The 20,670-nt window shown below is 38.5% G+C and overlaps 1 protein-coding gene across 1 annotated transcript; it reads left to right on the top strand.

Annotated features, from left to right (window-relative positions):
• The first annotated feature begins 1,010 nt into the window (after positions 1 to 1,010).
• Positions 1,011 to 8,529, top strand: arl3l2 (ADP ribosylation factor like GTPase 3, like 2). The gene is made up of 6 exons (XM_072673566.1): positions 1,011 to 1,028; positions 1,836 to 1,979; positions 4,392 to 4,508; positions 4,930 to 4,980; positions 5,688 to 5,873; positions 8,482 to 8,529. The coding sequence occupies exons 1-6, from the start codon at positions 1,011 to 1,013 to the stop codon at positions 8,527 to 8,529; spliced, it is 564 nt and encodes a 187-aa protein (XP_072529667.1).
• The last annotated feature ends 12,141 nt before the right edge of the window (positions 8,530 to 20,670 follow it).

Here is a 20,670-nt window from a genome sequence, read left to right as displayed (position 1 = left end):
CACTTGTGGCCCACAATACTCTTGCCACTGCTATAACTGACCCACAAGTGCGTTAACTGGCCCCTGTTTGGCCAATGATCTTCTGTGCCACCTTGTATGTCCACTCATTGGCCGCATAATGAGATTTACAGACATTATACTGTAGATTATCCACATCCATGTACAATTTCAGACTGTAGCCCATCTGCTGCTGCTCAATTTGTCAGCACCACCTATGCACCAGTCTCTGTATCCTCGATCAGCCTCTGACCACAGGGCCATTGTTGACACTGACATGGTGGTGTTTATAGTAGTGTGTGTGGCACTGGTTCAAGTGTTATGTTCGGGTTTTCACACAGAGTCGAGAGTGGGTCCACCACAAAAACCTATCCAGTGCTAGGATATGTTTGGATAATGGACCAAGGCCTAGTGGATGGCTAGTGCAAAGTATGCATCAACAGATCAACAGGTCTAACTGTACACCAGCAATATTAATGCTCTGATAAAGTGGTCAGGGAGTCTAGATTACAACTAAGAGCTCAGTAGATACAGTAGATTAGCATAGCCTGTAAAATTGCTATAGAAAGCTGTGCTGGTCACTCTGGACACTTCCCCACAGTAGCAGGTGGCAGAGAAGAGATAATCCAGGTAAAGCTTCAACACACAGAAAGAGAGAGAGAGGGAAAGAGCGAGAGGGGGAGAGAGAGAGAGAGAGAGAGAGAGAGAGAGAGAGAGAGAGAGAGAGAGATGAGGGCTAATTCCATCCTTCTTCTAATCTTCTCACTCCCCTCCTCCACGCTGCACGGATCATCAACACCAGTTGACCAAAGGCTCAACACAGACCACAGGCTCATAAGGATACACACCTATACACACATATATACTGAAAACACACAATCAAAGAGTTTGTAGGTAGGTAGCAGAACTTCTAAAGAACCTCTGGACTCTACTGGACTCATCTGCAGTACAGGAGCCACTCTGGCCTGTGGAGTAAAGCAAAGAATGTAGACGCTTCTGGGACGGAAGGCAAGATGGGAGAAGCTCAAAAGGTATGTGTGAGAGGGTCTACCACCCTCAGCATTAACTCAGTCACATTGAATTAGGGGTAATACAGACACTTTACCCTTAACTGTTGCCATTGCTCTTATTATCAAAATATTAGGCTATCTAGGATTCCTACAACACTTCCAAGTGAAGATATGATTGATCTCTAGACAGTCATAAGTCATATTCAAGTAACAGCATCAAAGTGACACACATATATTATGATAATCAGGATTTTACATGTGACAGCACTTTTGGTAATCTAAGAGACCAGGACACTCTGTTTAGCGGATTAATTTAATCCATTGCCCTTAGCTTTATGGCTAAGTCTTCTTACAGCTAGCCCTGTAGGTGTTGGAGTGAAATCTAATGTTTTCCTTCCATTCTCATGGGTAAAGAAAGAGGACGTACCTGTTGGTCAGAGGCTGGCCTAGTGGCCTTGCCCGTTAATCAAATAATGCTAATCTGCTAGCTATTACATGAATGAAGTTCTCAGATAAATTAGCACATCTTTCACACACACACAGTGACAACACCTGGTTGTCCTTGTTGGCTATATTTCATACTGACCACATAATCTAAACTCTGCAAACTGCAGTCATTCATCTCTATGAATTTAGCATGTGTTGACTAGCAGCTCAGATTTTGGATAAAACAAGGAAAATGGGGGCGAGATGTTGAAGTAAATAGTGCTAAATAATGATGGTGTAAGGCTGAAAACTGACATTTATAGCAATGGTAAAATATAGTGACTTTAAGTCTTTGATAGCATTGTGTTGTCTGAAGTGTCTCTTTGCTGTGATTTCCCCCAGGGCTTGCTCTCAATTATTGAGAAACTGAAAGGTTCATCAGAACAGGAAGTGAGGATACTTCTGTTAGGGCTGGACAATGCAGGAAAAACCACCATCCTAAAGAGTCTTGCCTCAGAGGATGTCAGCACTATCACACCTACACAGGTAACACACATACACACAAGCTTTTGAGGTAAAGAGTGTGACGTAATCACTCTGACCCAGAATCAAAGGATCAGCTGGCTTTACAGTTATAAAGTAAGCAAGCCATTACAACACACCCTGCTAAAAAAATCCAGCTCATAGCCAGATTTTGCTGGTAGATGGTTTCAAATGTTCTAAGCTGGTCTTTGATGGTCAAGTTAGTTGCAGTGCAGGTTTACCAGCTGAAATAAATACCCTGTGCTGGTAAGCTAGCTGGTTATCCAGTTCTTAACCAGCATAGTGCATGTAGCATTTGATTCTGGTCATGCTGGTGATGCAACATGGTCTTGCTGGTCATGCTGGACAACCAGCGTAATCATGCTGGTCACATGGTCAGGCTTGGACACACTAGTGGTCTAGCTTGGTCAGAGTTTTCACTACAATACCCAGCATCCAAAACCATTCAGGAGATTGTCGGTTCGATCTCCGGTGATGCCACATCCATCCCTGGCTGGAGTACAAGAGAGCACAATTGGTCTCAGTGCCTTTCCCCCTATTACCCAGTGTTGCTAGCCAACATGAACGTCTGTTAGTTGATGTTACAGAACTGGAAGTTAGTGTTTTTCTCCAGAACTGGCAGTGATCTTTCTTCTCCAAGCATGTTCAGCTGCTCCAATGATGTTGCATTGGCAGCAATTTGAAACGAGAAGGTGTAGCTTCATGTGACTCAGAGGAAGCACATCCTAGCTTTCAACATCACATCAGTGGTGGCATTCTAGGACAAGGCAGTCCTAGCTACTGAGTGGGAATTTGGCATGAACAAAAGTTGGGGTGAAAAAAGCCTTCTTTTAGATTTTTAAAGGTTTCTCCCACCTTCAAGATACACCATCAGAAGTGAGTGTCCAAGTCTTTAAAACTAGTTTTGATCAAGAAGCCTTTTAGCAACCATGGGTTGAATGTTACAAAGTGCTTTCTGTAGTCAGCCGTGCTTTGTGTTTCAATGTTTTGTTGTTGTTGTTGTTGTTGTTGTTGTTGTTTCCAAGAATATATCCCATGCCATGGTGGCTTTTCTTGGAAATTTTTCACTCTCACAAACATTGACCATTTGTTCAGCTTGCCTACTAGCTATTGCTGTCCTTACTAGTTTTGCTTACTATTTTTGATTTACAACAATGTAAAGCTTCATTATTTTTTGTGTCAATATGTCCCTTATAGTGGTTTGCTATTAATATATTATGTATTATTAATACCCAGCATCCAAAACCATTATACAATTATTGAGAATCCTTCAAATGGTGATAAAGAACTACTGAATAAAGCCACTAAAGTAAAGGCTAATGTATACCACATTCATATTTCAATTCTAAGCAGTATCGTTAGGTATGTGGTTTCCTTTAAGGAATTAGACAGCTAGTGGAAAATAGGGCTTCTGAGTGGTGCAGCCATCGACATGCTATCCCTATTGTCGGGAGATTGTTGGTTCAATCTCTGGTGATGCCACAACCATCCCTGGCTGGAGTACAAGAGAGCACAATTGGTCTCAGTGCCTTTCCCCCTATCACCCAGTGTTAGCTGATGTAACAGAACTTATATAATTATAATTATATAAGTAAATTATATATTTATAATACAACCAATAACATGAGCTAACCAGATTGACTTTAATATTTCAGATTGACTTTAAGTAAATCACCTAAAGAACTTTCGCTCATGGGATGAACTTTCACTGAAAGCACAGTACTTCTCCTGTTGTTTACCAAAGTATTTGAAGCGCTAATGATCTCAGTAACTGAGTTCGCTGATGTATTTCAAATAAAGTTAAAACACAAAGAGAATATTATATAAACTAATTAGAGCTAAGTCTAATCTTTAGATTGGATTCCCGGACATTAAATCCCGGTGCATTTTCCTTTCCTTTGCAGATTGCTGTCTAGTTTAGGAATAGGGTTCATCACTTTCCAGGAAACCTTCCAAAAACTGTTCAAATGTTTGTGGACACCTCTTCTAATGAATGCATTCAGCTACTTACATCAGCTGACACTGATGTAAATGCACGCACACAATTTGTCTAGTAACTGTAGAGAAGGATTGCCAAAAGAATAGGACTCTCTGGAGCAAAAAAAAAACCTATAATACCTATTGGCATCATGCCTAATGCCTAAAAGGTGTGGACTAGAGAGGCACAAAGACCCCCAGCATTGAGCTGTGGAGCAGTGGAACTGTGTTCTCTGGAATGATGGATATATATATATATACATATACAGCTTATCTATATAGGCTGTAAATGTCCAGCAGATAAATTCACTGATTAGACTCTGTTGGATATTTTTGGACAGTATGTATATGTATAATATATATAAATATAGTATTTCAGCAGCACTAGCAGTACAGTAACTCTGATTACTCTGACTGTAATGTGTGTTGTATTCGTAGGGGTTTAACATAAAAAGCGTGGCTTCTCATGGGATGAAGCTGAATGTGTGGGACATCGGCGGACAGAGGAAGATCAGGCCTTTCTGGAAGAAATATTTAGAAAATACAGATTTACTGGTGAGACATTTCTTTGTCTTCATGTCTGTTTTGCCCTGGTATTGATGATCCACCTTTAATAAGCCAGCTGCCTGGTTTTGAATAAGGCAGGTTGTTTTTCTAGCTGACTCACTGGCTCCATTCTTTGTTATTTGCATGTTATTTATGCTGTTTGATAGTACACAGGTGTTGCTTTCTGTTTCTCGCTTTCCCGCTTGTTCGCTCACTCTCTCAGTCTCTCCCTGCCTTGGCCTACCTCATATCTACATCATTAGTTTTGACGTCATCTTAGTTTGCCTGTGGTTTTCCTCTCAGAGTTTATTATTAAACTATCATTAACTATTACTGTATTGAGCTAACCTTTAGAGTACAGTAGACGTCTATTTATTCTATATATTCTCCTGGTCTTGATGCTGAACTGCAGTTGTTTGTTTCCTTCCAGATCTATGTAATAGACAGCGCAGATAAGAAGAGGTTTGAGGAAACGGGAATGGTAAGGCTCACAATGGTACACTATATGGACGTAAATATTGGGACACCTGCTCATTCATTGCTTCTTCCGAAATCAAGAGTATTAAAAAATAGTTTCTCCTGCTTTTCTTGGAGTGACTGTCTCTACTGTCCAGGGAATGCTCTCTACTAGATTTTGAAGCATGGCTGTAAGGATTCGATTGCATTTAGCAACAGGAGTGCTAGTGAGGTCAGGATGTTGGATGGTCACCACCACACCTCATCCTCAACTCACCAACTCATCCCAAATGAACACAGTTCCACTGCTCCAAAGCTGAATGCTTATAGTCCACTAGCCGACACCTGGAATTGGAAGTGAATCCTATTCTCTTGGTAATACGTCTCTAGACCAGACAAGCTGTGTGTGTGTATTTGCACATTTGTGTCAGCAATGGGTGCAACTTAAAGTAGTTGAATGCATTTATAAAAAGGGGTGTCCACAGACATTTGGACATGTATTGTATATATACTAGCAAACATTCCATCACATTTACACGCATATCAAAGAGCCATTGCTGTAGACACGGCATAAAAACTGTGTTAGATGATTTACATCTGTGATTGCAACCAGAAAGAAAACACTGACTTTACATAAACAGCCCTGCTGACCTTTGACTTTATGTTACATGTTGTCCAAGAAAGACTTTTAAGCATAGATCCTAAGTGTATAATCTTTTTATGATTGTCTAGGAGCTGTCTGAGCTGATAGATGAGGAGAACCTGAAGGGCGTGCCTGTGCTGATCTTTGCAAATAAGCAGGATTTGGCCACGGCTTCTCCAGCCAGTGAGATTGCAGAAGGACTGAACCTTCACACCTACAGAGACAGAGTGTGGCAGATACAGGCCTGTTCAGCTGTGAGCGGAGAGGGAGTACAGGTGACCAACACCAGGGGGCACTACAAGCCTGACAGTGTTTACTTTCACCTCTAACACGCATACTAACCCAAATTCTGTAGTAAAACGTGGTTAGAATAATAATAATAAGAGGAGGATGTAGAAGCAGGCATGTGTAGAGTAATTAAACCCATCCTCGAGTATCACATACATCACATCAAAGCATCATGTCAGGACGTTATTTAAGTTCTGGGTGTTTTGTGCATAACTGCAGGTCTAAAATAAGGTGTAAACAATGGTAAAACTGTAGTTAGTAACACAGTGTAATTAAGAAGAGCAGTGGCTAAGTGGTCAGAGTACTGGGTTACAGAATCCACATCAGATAATAATAATAATAATAGTAATAATAGTAATAATAATAATAATAATAATAATGATGTCCAGGGTCAATCCATGCATCTTTTAGTAGATCAGTTATTGGCTATTTTAATCCCAATCCAGCTCCAATTCTTTGTTTTAACAACGGTGTTCAGAGTGCCATCTGGTGTCCTCAAGCCACCATTATCAGACATTATTCCCAGTCGTCCACAGTGCAGACATTCTCAGAAGGTGAATAAAGTTAGAGTTTAGAGTCTGTGGCGTGGAGCTATTTTACAGTGGAACATAGAAACATAACAATATATCTGATATTTTATAAAACTATCACTGAAATGCTCTGTTTTACCCACAGAAGGAGCACACGCTTTCTTTTAACACTTCTTTTAAACACTGGAAACTATGAGTGAAAACCGGATGGAGGCTACTGCTAATGCTAATACACACATGCTATAGAAACCCTAATCATAGCACATTCACCCATTATAAACCAGTTATTTCACATCAGTAGTTGACAAACAACAAATATCAGTCCAGAGCGTGTACCACAACACACACACACACACACACATATGAATACATATGATTTGGCTGCTGTGTTTTGAAGGAGCTGGGAGCTGATTGGTCAGAGGTGAGTCAGGCTGGACTATAAGATATTAAATACACATTTTAAGAAAAGTCTCTTCTAAACTAAATCAATCAGTCCAGGATCTCTCATTGTAGAAACTGCTACGAAAATAATGTGATTAGGTAGTAGAATTATATAGAAAGAAGCAACTACAGACATGACAAAAGACTCAATACAAAAGTCTGTCAAATTTTGTTTGACAGACTGAAATGTTTTGAGTTAACTCAACTTAGTTTAGTTCTCCCAACTCATTTTTTTAAGTTCTGCATTTCAGTTTGACCACCAATACATAATGAGTTAAGCCTCAAAAACATGTGCAAATGAGCTGAAGCTGAAATTGCTCAAATATTTATTAAGATGTTTAGTCTGTGCATATTCCTCTGTATTGTTTACTGTTTATTTCCATTACTTTTATCACTTTTCTGTTTCTTACCTCATCTTATGTCATCTTGGGATTACAGGCATAAGCTGTTGAGACGTACTAAAGTACATTTGAACATCCTAAAAAAAACATCCTAAAAATGTAGTAAAAAAGTAGTTTTTTTATAATTGTATACAAAACCTTGTAAAATTACAGAAATTCTATATAAATGAACAACCCAAATGTTATTTTAAGTATTATGTCAGTAATTACAGATTACATTTAAGAATACATTTAGATTACATTTTTGTATTTTTTTTTACAGAAAAATACTTTATTATTTATACAACAATTTCTTCTTTCTTAAATTACAATCAAATGAATGTAAAGGTACAACATTTTTATTTTTATGTGTACACTGTACTCTTTTCCTGAAAAGTTCTGCAGCAAAAAAAATACAGATTTCCCATTGGCTCCTGGCACCATCTATTTGCATACAGGGTGTGTCCTCCAGTCACTGACACTCACCCTCAGTTTGTTGCTGTTTTCCCAGGGCTGCCTTCTCTTAGGCGTCAGCGACTGAGTGTGACACTGAGTGTGCTGAGTGTGACACTGTGCCAGTTGTGGGCCAGTGCTCCCCCCAACTATTCTGTCAGTGTTTGAAAGACATTTCAGCACTGTCTCTGACAGACTGTAAAACTGTCTGTAATGAACTGTAAAAAAACTGTAAAATGAAAGTGTTTCGCTGTAGAACTTTTAGTGATGTCACTTTATTGAAAATGTTTGATTGAAATAATTTGTAAAATAATCAGTAAAATAATGGTGTTTCTCTGCTGAAACATTAATGACATGACTCTAAATGTATTGTTTTTAACTGAATTTGAATTTGGATAGTTGACTTAGATGTTTTTATTTACTTTAGTTTTTTGTTTGGCAGCCATTGCTGACAGTCACTTGACGACTTCTTTTTATGCTTATTTTTACAGTGTACTGCATTATGAATATGTTATTAACTGCTCATGCATGTGTTATAACATCTCTATTTTGTTAGCATTCAAAGCGCTACTATACAGTGAATATGACACTTTTTGCCTTACAAATCCTTATGAATGTAGACAGGTGTTAGCAGGTACCAGAAACATTAATCTCTTAAGTGTTTAAAATGTAGAGACCCTGAATCGATCACAGAAGGATAACTCAGACTATGAAGAACTTGGGAGCAGGAAAGTGGCCAAACATAGTGACATTCAACTCAAATCAGTATTTGTGTGTCTCTTCATTTACAGGACGGCATGAACTGGATTTGCAACAACATTGTGAACAGGAAGAAGTGAAGCTGCCTGTTGTTACACTCTCAAATGAACAGCAGCCTGATCCAACCCAGATCAATGAGGTGTACATGGCCACGTCCAGCCGAGACACTGCTTACTGCCCTTCTGCATGTAGCCCAGTAATGATGTGTGCAAATGTGTTATATCTGTTTTGTTTTAAAGCCTCTTTCAGTACCTTCTGATACATTAGTACAGACTATTCCTCTCCTAAACAAAGGAAAACATTCCCAACAAGAATAATAAACTGACTGATTGGACACTTACCCTCATCTCCTACTGTTTTCCTGTTGCATTACAGGGGGTTGGTACCATATGCACTATAACCCAGTAAAACATTCAGCAGATATGTCTGCCAGTGCTGTGTGTTGGTGAAATGGGACGATCATGGCCTCTTGGTTGATACAATAATGTTGTCTGTGTCAGTTAATCATCATCTGAGTGAGTCTGACTGTGAACTGTAGAACTATTACCCTATTATATTTTACCTCAACTCTGTCATTAAATATACTGGTAATTCTTTACATCCTGTCTTCTTCTTCAGTTAAGTTTCTGTGTGAACTGTGTGTGCCAAAGCATGGCTATCATGTACATGTGAAATAGACAGAACAATAGAGTATACAGAATAATGGTGTTGGAAGTTGGCATACACTTTAGTCAATATAGAAAGGCACTCATTAAAGCTTGCTCAGTGTATCTGGCCTCGCTGATCGAGAAAAACAAAAACAATCCCAGAGTTCTTTTTAATGAGATCTCTAAACTTACTAAAAGCCAGGCAGATACTCAACCCCAGATCCCAACATCTTTAACTAGTCATGTTTTTATGGACTATTTTAATAATAAAATAGAAAATATTAGACAACAAATCCAACCCTGCTTATTAAATCAAACATGGCCGTCACCTGATGTAGTTGCTTTAGAACAAAACTTAGTTGTAGAACAAAGGCTGGAAGCCTTCTACCCACTTCCACAGCCTGAACTAGAACAAATTATATCCTCAGCTAATTGTACAACATGTACACTCGACCCGATTCCCTCTAAATTGCTAAAAGAAATTCTCCCAATTATAATCGGACCTCTTTTAACAATTGTAAATTCATCCCTTAGCCTTGGGCATGTACCCCAAACCCTTAAAATAGCAGTTATTAAACCTTTAATCAAAAAAACAAATCTTGATCCTAGCGTATTATCTAATTATAGACCCATCTCAAACTTAACATTCGTATCTAAGATATTAGAAAAAGCTGTGGCCCAACAACTCTGCTTATACCTGAGTAAAAATTACATGTATAAAAAATTCCAGTCTGGATTTAGACTCAATCACAGCACAGAGACAGCCCTAGTGAAGATTACGAATGATCTCCTTCTTGCCTCTGATCAAGGCTACGTATCTTTATTAGTCCTACTAGACCTTAGTGCAGCCTTTGATACAATAGATCATTCTATATTACTAGAAAGATTAGAGAAAATGGTTGGAATCACAGGGACAGCCCTATCATGGTTCCAATCATATCTAACGGGACGCTTCCAATTTGTAAAGATAAATGATTTATCCTCAAACTACGCAGAAGTAAGATATGGAGTTCCGCAAGGCTCAATTTTAGGACCACTATTATTTATACTATACATGTTACCACTGGGCTCAGTTATAAGCAGATATGGCGTTAATTTCCATTTCTATGCAGATGACACACAGCTCTATATATCAGCCAAACCTGACAATAAATTTAGACTACAGAAAATGGAGGACTGTGTAAAGGATATAAAACTCTGGATGTCACATAACTTCCTTCTCCTCAACAGTGACAAAACCGAAGTTCTCCTTTTAGGTCCAAAAGACTCTAGAAATAAACTATCAGACTTAATGTTAGACTTGGCTGATTCTTCTATCATTCCTGGTTTAGCAGCTAAAAATCTTGGCGTCACATTCGACTCAGATTTATCATTTGAGCAACATATAGCTAATATTAGTAGAACAGCCTTTATGCAGCTTAGGAACATCTCCAAACTAAGAAACTCCTTATCACTACAAGACGCAGAAAAGCTAGTACATGCTTTTATTACCTCAAGGCTAGATTACTGTAATGCACTACTGTCAGGTTGTTCCAGCAGGAACCTCAATAAACTTCAGCTGGTGCAAAATGCTGCAGCCAGGGTCCTTACTAAAACTAGAAAATTTGACCATATCAGTCCAGTTCTATCAGCACTTCATTGGCTCCCAGTTAAATTCCGTATCGAATACAAAATTCTTTTATTAACATATAAAGCCCTACATGGCCTCGCTCCTGAGTACCTGCAGGATCTTATAGTATATTACGAACCATCAAGACTACTTAGATCTCAGGGTGCTGGCCTCTTATGCGTTCCCAAAATTCAGAAAACCTCAGCAGGGGGAAGAGCCTTTTCTTATAAAGCCCCCCAGCTCTGGAATAACCTTCCAGATAATGTTCGGGACTCAGACACAGTCTTAATCTTTAAATCTAAGCTGAAAACTTATATGTTTAGTTTAGCTTTTGGTAATTAATGTTTCTTAGATAAGGGCTGCAGGTCCAGGGGTTCGCGGACCCAGGGAATTGTAGTACACTGAGATGCTGGAGCTGTCGTCTCGCTGCTTACACGCGATCACTCAGGTTTGTTGACGGTGGAGCAGATAGATGCTGGTGGTCTCAGGGTACGCCCATGTCCGTGTTACCTTCTGGCTCTCTCCTTTTAATTATGCTGTGATAATCAGACCTGCCGGAGTCGTCAGACATACCCAGATGCTGATTCTCAACATTCTCTGCACTCCATAAAATTCCTCTTAGAACTAACTTCTCTCTCTTTACCTTCCCCGAGTAAATGGCCACCCAGCCCGATCTGCAGGAAGATTGCCCGCTGAGGTCCCCTCTACCTGCATCTAGCCAGCTGCCACCTACCAGTCCGGCCAGCGGGTCCCCCCCCCCTAACCCGCCACCACCCATGGCTCACCCGCCAGCTGCTGCTGCCTGTTTGGTGGCCGTGCTGAAACCTAGATGGACTCGTGCCTGTCTGACACTATTAATATCACCACTATTAACTTTCTGTTGTATCTGCTTTGGTAATTTTTATCATTAATGTTTAAAACAGTCTGGCCAGAGGAGGATGGGTCCCCCTTGTGAGCCTTGGTTCCTCCCAAGGTTTCTTCCTCCAGCTCTGAGGGAGCTGGTTGGCTTGCTCACAGGGGTCTTTGACGCTTCATGTTATTCCTTCTTTCTTCTCTGTCTCTGTTCTTTATTAAGTACTAATTATGTAAAGCTGCTTTGTGACGACAACAGTTGTAAAAAGCGCTATACAAATAAATTTGACTTGACTTGACTTGACACTCATCCTAGACATTCACTTAAAAGCAGTATACAAGAACAGGATGCTACTGCCCCAGAGCACGATGCTACCAGTACCATGCTTAACAGTTGGTAAAGTGTTCTTGGGGTTACATGTTTCACTTTTACTCTTTAAAACATCTTTGCCTAAAAAGGCCATGACACTTTCTTCCAAAAGGTGTTTGCTTTGCCCATGTGCTCAGTGGCATACGTATATTATATCTATATTTATACACAGATATATGCTGCTGACCACTGGGACAAAGAAAAAGCCTTTTGAAGGAAAGCTTTATGGTCATAGAAGGCAAAGATGTTTGAAGAACTAAAGGTAAGACATGTGTCCCCAAGAACACTGTACCAGCTGTTAACTGTTAAGCATGGTAATGGCAGCTCCTGGGAATACAGAAAGCCAGTCAATACTAGGGCCCAGTCTGTGATTTCCGCGTTCTCACCATCATCCTAAATCTTTGTCATGCTCAAGCTCTTAGCCGCTCATCGAATGTCGCTATAGCAACATTGCCGGGGAGAACAGCTTCTTCATTTGTATCTCCCGCACTCCCCTCTCCTGTCCTCTCCCCTCTCATTTCACAGAGAAGCTCTCTACGTCTCTAACACAGCAGCGCAAGCAAGAGGGACTGGAGACCTAGCTGAATTCTAGGTGAGTACCTTCTGGTATATTAAAGGTGTTTTATGTATTTTACAGTCTCTGCTCAAATCTGGAATTCCGGCAACAGGCTGCTCGGCCTACATACTTCAGCTGCTGTTTGCTTGTTTTAATGTTTCTGTTCTTTATTAATGACGTCATAAAGCTCATGCTCATGCAAACACGGCTATACACATACACATGTGATGGATTTTTTCTGAACATAATCAAAACAAATATATTATTAATAGCTTTACACAATTAAACAGTTAAAATTTAATTTAATTAAGACTTTATACAGTTTGCACATTTTAGGTTCTAAATCGCCACATGAATATTTACAGAGTGGAACTGCTCATTAAATGCGGATGTTTCTAGATGGGATTAGAATTTAAACAGCATAATAATAAGCATATTAAGGAACCATATGTTTATTTAATAGCATATTTATGAAAAATATGAAAATAGCATAAACATTCTAAATGAATAGAAGGAATATAACATACAAATAAAAAATATAAAATGAAACAAGAAGCAACTGAAATAAATAACACTAAAGATAATAACTCACTTTAAATAGATTTGGACACATTCCTTTCTTGGGCAATGTATGAAGAAATGTACAAGAAATAAATCTTCAGTCATTTTTGTCTGTTTTTTGCAGTGTGCTCGCTCATTTTATCATACTATAAACATTGATTTTTAATCTTTAGATTTATATTTTATATTATTATAATACATGTATTATAGTCAGAAGGAGTGAAGGAGTCACAGTCATGATTTAATCTAATTAGAGATTAAATTAAGACAATATTACTCTTAAAATAGAATTCAGATTTTCTGGAGTAGTACAGTTAATTTGGTAATCCTTTGAGATTTGGCATATATGTATAATGTCAAAAATGATGAACTATGAATCAGCTATAACACATCTGTATTTTTTAAACAGATTAATAAAAACATACCTGTTTTTGTTCCAGAAACAGTTTCAAGGAAATACTGAGAGAATATAGGATTTAAGGGAGCTTCAAATCCATGACATGACCACACATGTGTGTAGACCTAAAATGACCCTGCTGTAATGTATGCCTTTAAAACTCTAATAAGAAGTGAGAGTAAATCAGATCTAAGTTGAATATGCATCAACCAGCCGCAACATTAGCACCACTGACAGATGACGTAAAAAACACTGATTATATTCATCTACAGTGGCATCTGTCCAGGGGTGAGAGGGATTTATTAGGCAGCAAGTGAACAGTCAGTTCTAAAAGCAGGGAAAATGGACAAGCACAAGGATCTGAGCCACTTTGTTAAGAGCCAAACTGTGGTGGCTGTATGACTGGGTCAAAACATCTCCAAAACATCAAAACAGTACCTACCAAAAGTGACCAAAAAGACAACCGACAGGGTCATGATCCAATCCATAGAGGCGCCACCTCACAATTTATAAGACTTAAATGAATTATGGAGCCCATGCCTCAAAGGGGCAGATCTGTTGTGACGGCATACAGGCCCCCTGTTCAATATTAGGCAGTTTTATACTAATGTTGTGGCTAATTTGGCTGTATATTTCGCTGTATTGCTGGTTACAGCGCTTGACTATTTGGTGGCTTTTGTCCTGTTGTGGAAAAGTCCTCACTGACGATTACTGATACTTGTCTTTTCCCTGCTTTGTAAATCCAGACTGAAAGAGGTAGTGAGCGAAGAAGACAGAGAGAGACTGAGTGATGGCCAAAAGAAGGAAGAGACAAAGCGGGTGTCCTGATTGCTCTCTGTTTGTGCTAAATGGCCCTATCAGCGCTAGTGTTTTTGCAGGGTGTGATGTATGTAAATGCAGGTATAAAAACACACATGATCTTCTGCACAGGTGCTAACGTGGGTCGACATCATAGCAGCTGGCCAAATCAGACAAGCCATCATCCATTACCCCCCCAGACCAGGTTACTGAGATGTCCACTTCAGCTCACTCCATGACGAGCGTAATGTACCCCAGCTCCAGCAGCCCTGCGTATGCCAGGGAGGACCTAACCACCACCTCTGCTGTCCTCTCTGGCCTTTCATCCTGGAACAACTACATGCACGTTTCCAACATCATCATCATCAGCATCTTCTGTGTGGTGTGCTTCCTCTTGCTGGTGGCCTTCTTCTACGCTTTCTGTTTCCACTGCACACTGCAGTCTTCACCCAAAGATGGCCGCACCGATGCAGGCTGCAGTATGGAGAGAGAGGACGCCACCTTCAGACGCAGTTCCTCTAACCCTTCTCTTGGAAATACCATCTGAAATGGGCATTCATACACTGTTCTTTCTCACTGTCCATGGAAACAGCACTCCTTGAGGAACTTTTGTAGATTCTTCCATTTGAAGCTGTGGAGAAACTTATAAGGTGTTTTGAGGTTCCTTCACAGTTTCAGACTGAAGAACCTATCAAATGTTCCTCGATGATCTAATACTTTTAACAGTGTTGAACACTGTATACAATCTGTAGCAGCTTCAGTATCTATCACAGATTACAACAGATTCTGCAGTTGTTCTGCAGTGGCAGATATCAGTGGAAGAACAAATCCAGTTCTTTTAGAAATATGGAAGAACAGATGCTGTTTTAGGGATTTTTATCTGGGGTGGCCCAAGGGTGACAAAGGGATGTCTAGTCATGGCCCCAATGTGTTGTTAATGTGTATGACTGCCAGTTTTTTTTAAATAAGCATTAATGTTGTACTAATAATAGGCTAAAACATCAATTAATAAGCTACATACATACACATAATTGTTGATGGAGAATCATTTATTTTGCATAACCTGCCTAGTCTAGTATGTTAACATTAAAAGAGACAGAAATAGGACCTTTTTGAGCTCATTTACTAAAGTCAAGGCCATTACATATTCAAATCCTCACAAAAACACCAAACCTTGGGCTCTGTCATCCTCTAAATTAATTTAAAATGACTGAATTATATAATCTGGTAATCTGTTAATAATAATATTAATTTGGTTGTTTTTTGGTATAAAAAGCCACTCGTATTACCACAGCAATCCTGGTCCCGACCCTCTATTCTCAACTGTCCCAGAGATGTCCCAGCACTCCCAATACTCCCAATACAAACTCTTTATGTGCACATTTTTTATAATGTCATTAGCTGTTTGGATCATTTTGACTATACATTTTTACATATATTCATCACTAGTAAAGGACAATTATGGGATTGTACCAATACTAATCCCAGTGGGATTATACTTAAATGGGGGAGGTAAAGAACACATATAGAATGTGTCAGATAGTCAGTCAAGTCATCTCATAGGATCAGTTATCAGTTAATTGGTGTAACAAGGTCTTTGTGAGAAGCCCCCTCCATAGCTTTATACTTATACTTTATAATCCATTGCTTGGTTTTGCAATACTGACACCAAGGCCCATTACAAGGACTTGAAAGATCACTGTGCAAAAAGCAAGCACAAGACTCACTGCTAAAGTATCAAGGCTCTGATGTGCCCAAAAATGCTGGGGGGATTTGACTCCTCCAGATACTGGTTAACCTGATAGAGAGTACATAGTTCTGCAGTATACCTGTACACAGTTCTGCGGGTGGAAAAGGCATTGAGCAGTGATGCTGCATTGCTTATAAAGGTAAACAAGCTTTTAAAAGTATATGTAGGTATAGGTAGGCTTTCATTGCTGCAAGTTTATTTTTTATCTTTATGTTTTTATTTTTAATCATAAAAGTAATGGAACTACAGTTAATACACACATGTTTTATATACATATAATGTACAGAGAACTGCAATACTTTGACACATTTTCACTGCTCTCTGGCCTTTCTGGGCTTGTGGGTTTTATGTATGTTGTGATATTCTAGAGCAGTAAACCACAAGCAATCATGATTACCATAGTTACTATGATGGCAAATGTGAAATGACTGCAGCACATGGCCTGATGGGGCTTACAGTTTTTATAAAATGGCAACAACATTGCACATTAATACATCATATAATATAATGTCATATTTGTGCACATGAGTGTTTTATAGTGGTTAAAATAGTTTAATATAATTTAAAGCAGCATTATGTGAGAAACATTCTTGCTCCTGGGCTCCCCCTACATGCAGGAAGTGGAATATACACTAAACACTAAAGAACTTGCATTACACATATATTTTTGGATAAGCTGAGAGATACAGAACCAGCTTCTGAAGTGAAAGAAGAATGTGGACTGAGGCGGTGGAGTAATATTAAAGGATTTTACTCAAAGTTTTTGCGAGCATTGTCCTGCCTCGTAGTGCAGTTAGCAGCTTGCCATGCCTGAATTAGCAAAGATAGAGATACTGTTCTCCCTGTTACAGTCCATGGAGCATCAACATGATTCGGAAGCTGTTGTTTTGTGGGGAAAATGTTAGTGCCAGCAATTCATCTTTTACAAAAGAATGTATGCAGATTGGAGGTGAAGGTTCATCCTATGTTTGGTTCATTTAGATGTCTTTGGCCTGGTATCTAACAAATGGAAGTGTATCAAGCACAACCTCAGCCTCTTTATTTAGTGAACATGCCAGAGAAGAGCAGTAGAAATTTTAAAGAACAGATGCTGATAGCATTAATATTGTACTAATAATAGGCTAAACATCAATTAATAAGCTACATACATACACATAACTGTTGCTAGAGAATCATTTATTTTACATTACCTACCTAGTCTAGTATGTTAATATTAACAGTGACAGAAATGACCTTTTTGAGCTCATTTACCAAAGTTAAGGCTATTAGTCAAATCCTCACAAAAACACCAAACCTTGGGCTCTGTCTTCCTCTAAATTCATTTAAAATTACTCAATTATATAATATAATCTGGTTGTTTTAGGGTATAAAAAGCAACAATGTGTATTACCACAGAGATACGGTTACTGAGTTGATATATGCTACAGTGGACTCATACATATTCTGTTGATAGACTGTTTAACATTGTTTATAATGAGGACAGTGCTACAGTTTTTTGTACTCCAGGTTATGGAGATATCTGTTTAGAAATGTGGTGTATGTTTGTTAAATGTGTGAATGATGTAGGAAGGGTGTTTATTCGGAATCTACTGTATACTATTATAAACAGTTCTTTGAGAAATGCCATAGAAGAGCCATGTTGTGGTTCTGTAAAGAACCATTTTTGTAAAAGCAATGTGTGAAGAAGCCTTCAAAGATTTAAAGTCAATGTAAAGGTTTTTTCCAATGTTATGGTTCTTTATACACACAGCCTCCTTTACACGAATGGTTTTTATACAACTTCACTCGAAGAACCCTTTGCAACATCTTTATTTTATTTAGAGTGTGGATCCCACAAAAGTATTTGAAAAAAAGTTGTTGGAAAGTTGCCTTATTTGCTGCCCAAAAGAGCTAACCAAGGGTCTAGAGTTGATTCTTAGTGTGGCATCTGCACCTGAGCCTTTTTACATACAGACAAAGCAGGACAGGGTTGGACTTCCAAACAAGAAGAATTCCCTTTGAGAATCATCTGAAAAGTAGTGTGTCCTGTCCCACTGATCCATTTCTTCTGAAATCAACTTTTCATTAGGAGTTTGTGCCCCATTGCTGTTAAGATTTGATTGCATCCAGCCACAAAAGCACAAATGTCATTTGACAATGCAGCAGAACAATGTCAAAGAGAGTGGTAATAGATTTCCAAGCAGCTTTCAAGTGTAACATTGTATATCTTGCTGTAAAATATTGATATTTTGTCCTTTTACTTTAATAAAAATAAATTTAGTGATTTATTGAAGTATTTTGTTGTTTCTTCTTCATATTTTGACATATACCAATGTAATCAGTATAATCCAGTCAGAAGATCTTATCACTAATGTTCTCAATCATCTGGATTCTGCACTATTACTGTGCCTCACTGTACATTGTACATTTGCGTGAGTGATGTCCTTCGACCATGAACACACCGAATGAGATGATTCACTTGGTCATGGTTGTTGTTTGTGTTTCATCTCGACATCGATAAAGTCTGTCTGGGGTACAGCAGGAAATCAACACCACAACACAAAGAGCAAGAAATACAGGGGAGGAGAGGGGTAAACTCATCTGAGCTGCTCTAGGTGCTGTCAGCAGAGCGACATCAGTCCTCAGGCACAAAAGGATTGCAAGTAAATGTGAGACTTGACTGGAAGCATTGCTTTTGTAACTCAGTCATTAAAGTAATATTTGAACATTATCAGGCTGCCTGCTTTAATTGTTTTATTTCATACAGGTCAGTTTCCTGGACTAGTTCTGGACTAACTAGAGATACTCCACTGAAAGGAAAACAAGTCTAGGGTTGGGTTTAATCTTTGATCATGAAACTCATCCTAACTGTCCAAAAGTGTGTCTGAGCATTACTGAGATCAGGTCATGATTTACAATATTAATTCTGGATCACAAATACCACTTCAACTCATCAGTAACATAAGGGTCCCACCCACCGGAAATCAAAACATGGTTGAATCAACTGTCAAAAGAAAATGTGAGAAAAGCTAATAGTGAAGATATGTATCTGGGCTGTGTTTTAAGATAACAGAGAGAAAAAACTAATAGTTCTCCCTTGAAAAAGATTTTGCATTTCTCACTCCAGAGAGCACTCCTGGAGCACTCCAGAGTTTGACTGCTCCACAGCCCAATGCTGGGGGTCTGGTGACCTTAAGCTAATGAATGGCTGCTTCTGCTTTTCTGTAGAAACTGTGTGTGTGTGCCTATATGAATGCTTGTATTAGCAACGGATGAGACTTAAAGTAGATAAAGGCACTAAATAAAAGGGGTGTCTGGACACTTTTGGACATGTAATATATGTCGGTTCAGTCGTAGTTGTGTTTGCATAAATAAAAGTAAAGTTGAAATAAAAATAATAAATTATGAACTTTGTTTTGATAATTTAACAATGACACATTTCATCCAGTCTAGTAGAGTCAGCATATGCAAATATATGTCTTCCTGTATGTAAAGAAATACATGAGCAATGTGAGATTCACTTCTCCTACATTGTTTTATTTCAAAACGCATTCCAAACACTAAAATACAGAAGACAAAAATGTACAAATGTTCAATGATCATTTATTTCATAAACCTATTTAAAAGTTCAAATGAATTTCAAAACTTATTTCCATATTCATGTCACAGTATTGTATGTTGTAGGGTTAACCACTCTCTAAGGTTATTTTTGAGTGTGTTTTGTAATTTGTTTCAATAAATATTACAGGTAAAACATGTATTTAAAAATGTAGAAGTACCATTACCATTAGCAATTAACAATGGACAGAATACAGTGTAAGAGATAAAACACTTGTGTGATTTTATGCCAAGAATTGGTGTCTATATTGAAGAAATTTAATTGGCTCTTCTAAACAATTTTAAGGCTTAATTCCAAAAGATGCGTGTGCAGACGTGAACGAGTAATTGACCCCCAGTGTGGCCCCAGAGTGTTTCAGTGCTCAGCCACTTAACTTTTACAAAGTTAGTGACTCATAATTGTCACTGTCACACAAAACACTGCATCTCCATTTTTTGCTATTTTTCATGTTTTGAAATAATCTGATTCTGGCAGTAGTTCTTTATTCAATATTTATTTTAAAAGAAATGTTCCAAAATGACTCGAAATTAAATATTTTTACACTGACGTCCATTTAAAGTTAGGAAGAGTTTTTTTCTTATCCTGTAAAATTGTCATTTTGGAGATACGAGTTTGTTGCGTGTCTGTGCTGATTTGCAACGGATATAGTGTACTTTTCACAATTTCAGAGTGTAACTTAACCATACAAGCCACACACAACTAATTCAACACTCTGTCACAAGCTAAGGTAGGGGTAACCTAGTATACTGTAATAAAGATGCATGAGTGTGGAGAACCTTTTAAAAGCCTAAATTTACAACATTTGATGTACCAATTTAAGGGTTCTTCACCCTCACACATCCCTATTACAAACATTAGTTTTTCACTTGAGTGGCATCACTTAAAGAACCATGCTTTTATTTTTAAGACTGTAGGGTGATCCTGGTGATCTATCGGTCTGGAGGGTTTAGTTACAAGCCTAATCTAACACACCTGGTCCAGTTAATCAAGGTCTGAATATTAGGAACAGGTGTATTGGAACTAATCTTTTAGATCTTTAGGACCACACTAGGGACTATGGACTTTCCAGTGTTTTTTAATACA

Source organism: Salminus brasiliensis, chromosome 2 (assembly GCF_030463535.1).
Source record: "Salminus brasiliensis chromosome 2, fSalBra1.hap2, whole genome shotgun sequence".
Lineage (NCBI taxonomy): Eukaryota > Metazoa > Chordata > Actinopteri > Characiformes > Bryconidae > Salminus > Salminus brasiliensis.
Note: the sequence above shows the minus strand (reverse complement) of the source record. Positions and strands in the feature narration are given on the sequence as shown.

Bases quoted from the DNA above. Each gene is read 5' to 3' on its own strand.
- arl3l2 (XM_072673566.1), top strand. The intron at 4,509-4,929 runs GTGAGACATTTC...GTTTCCTTCCAG, and splicing joins TAGAAAATACAGATTTACTG to ATCTATGTAATAGACAGCGC. The intron at 4,981-5,687 runs GTAAGGCTCACA...ATGATTGTCTAG, and splicing joins GGTTTGAGGAAACGGGAATG to GAGCTGTCTGAGCTGATAGA.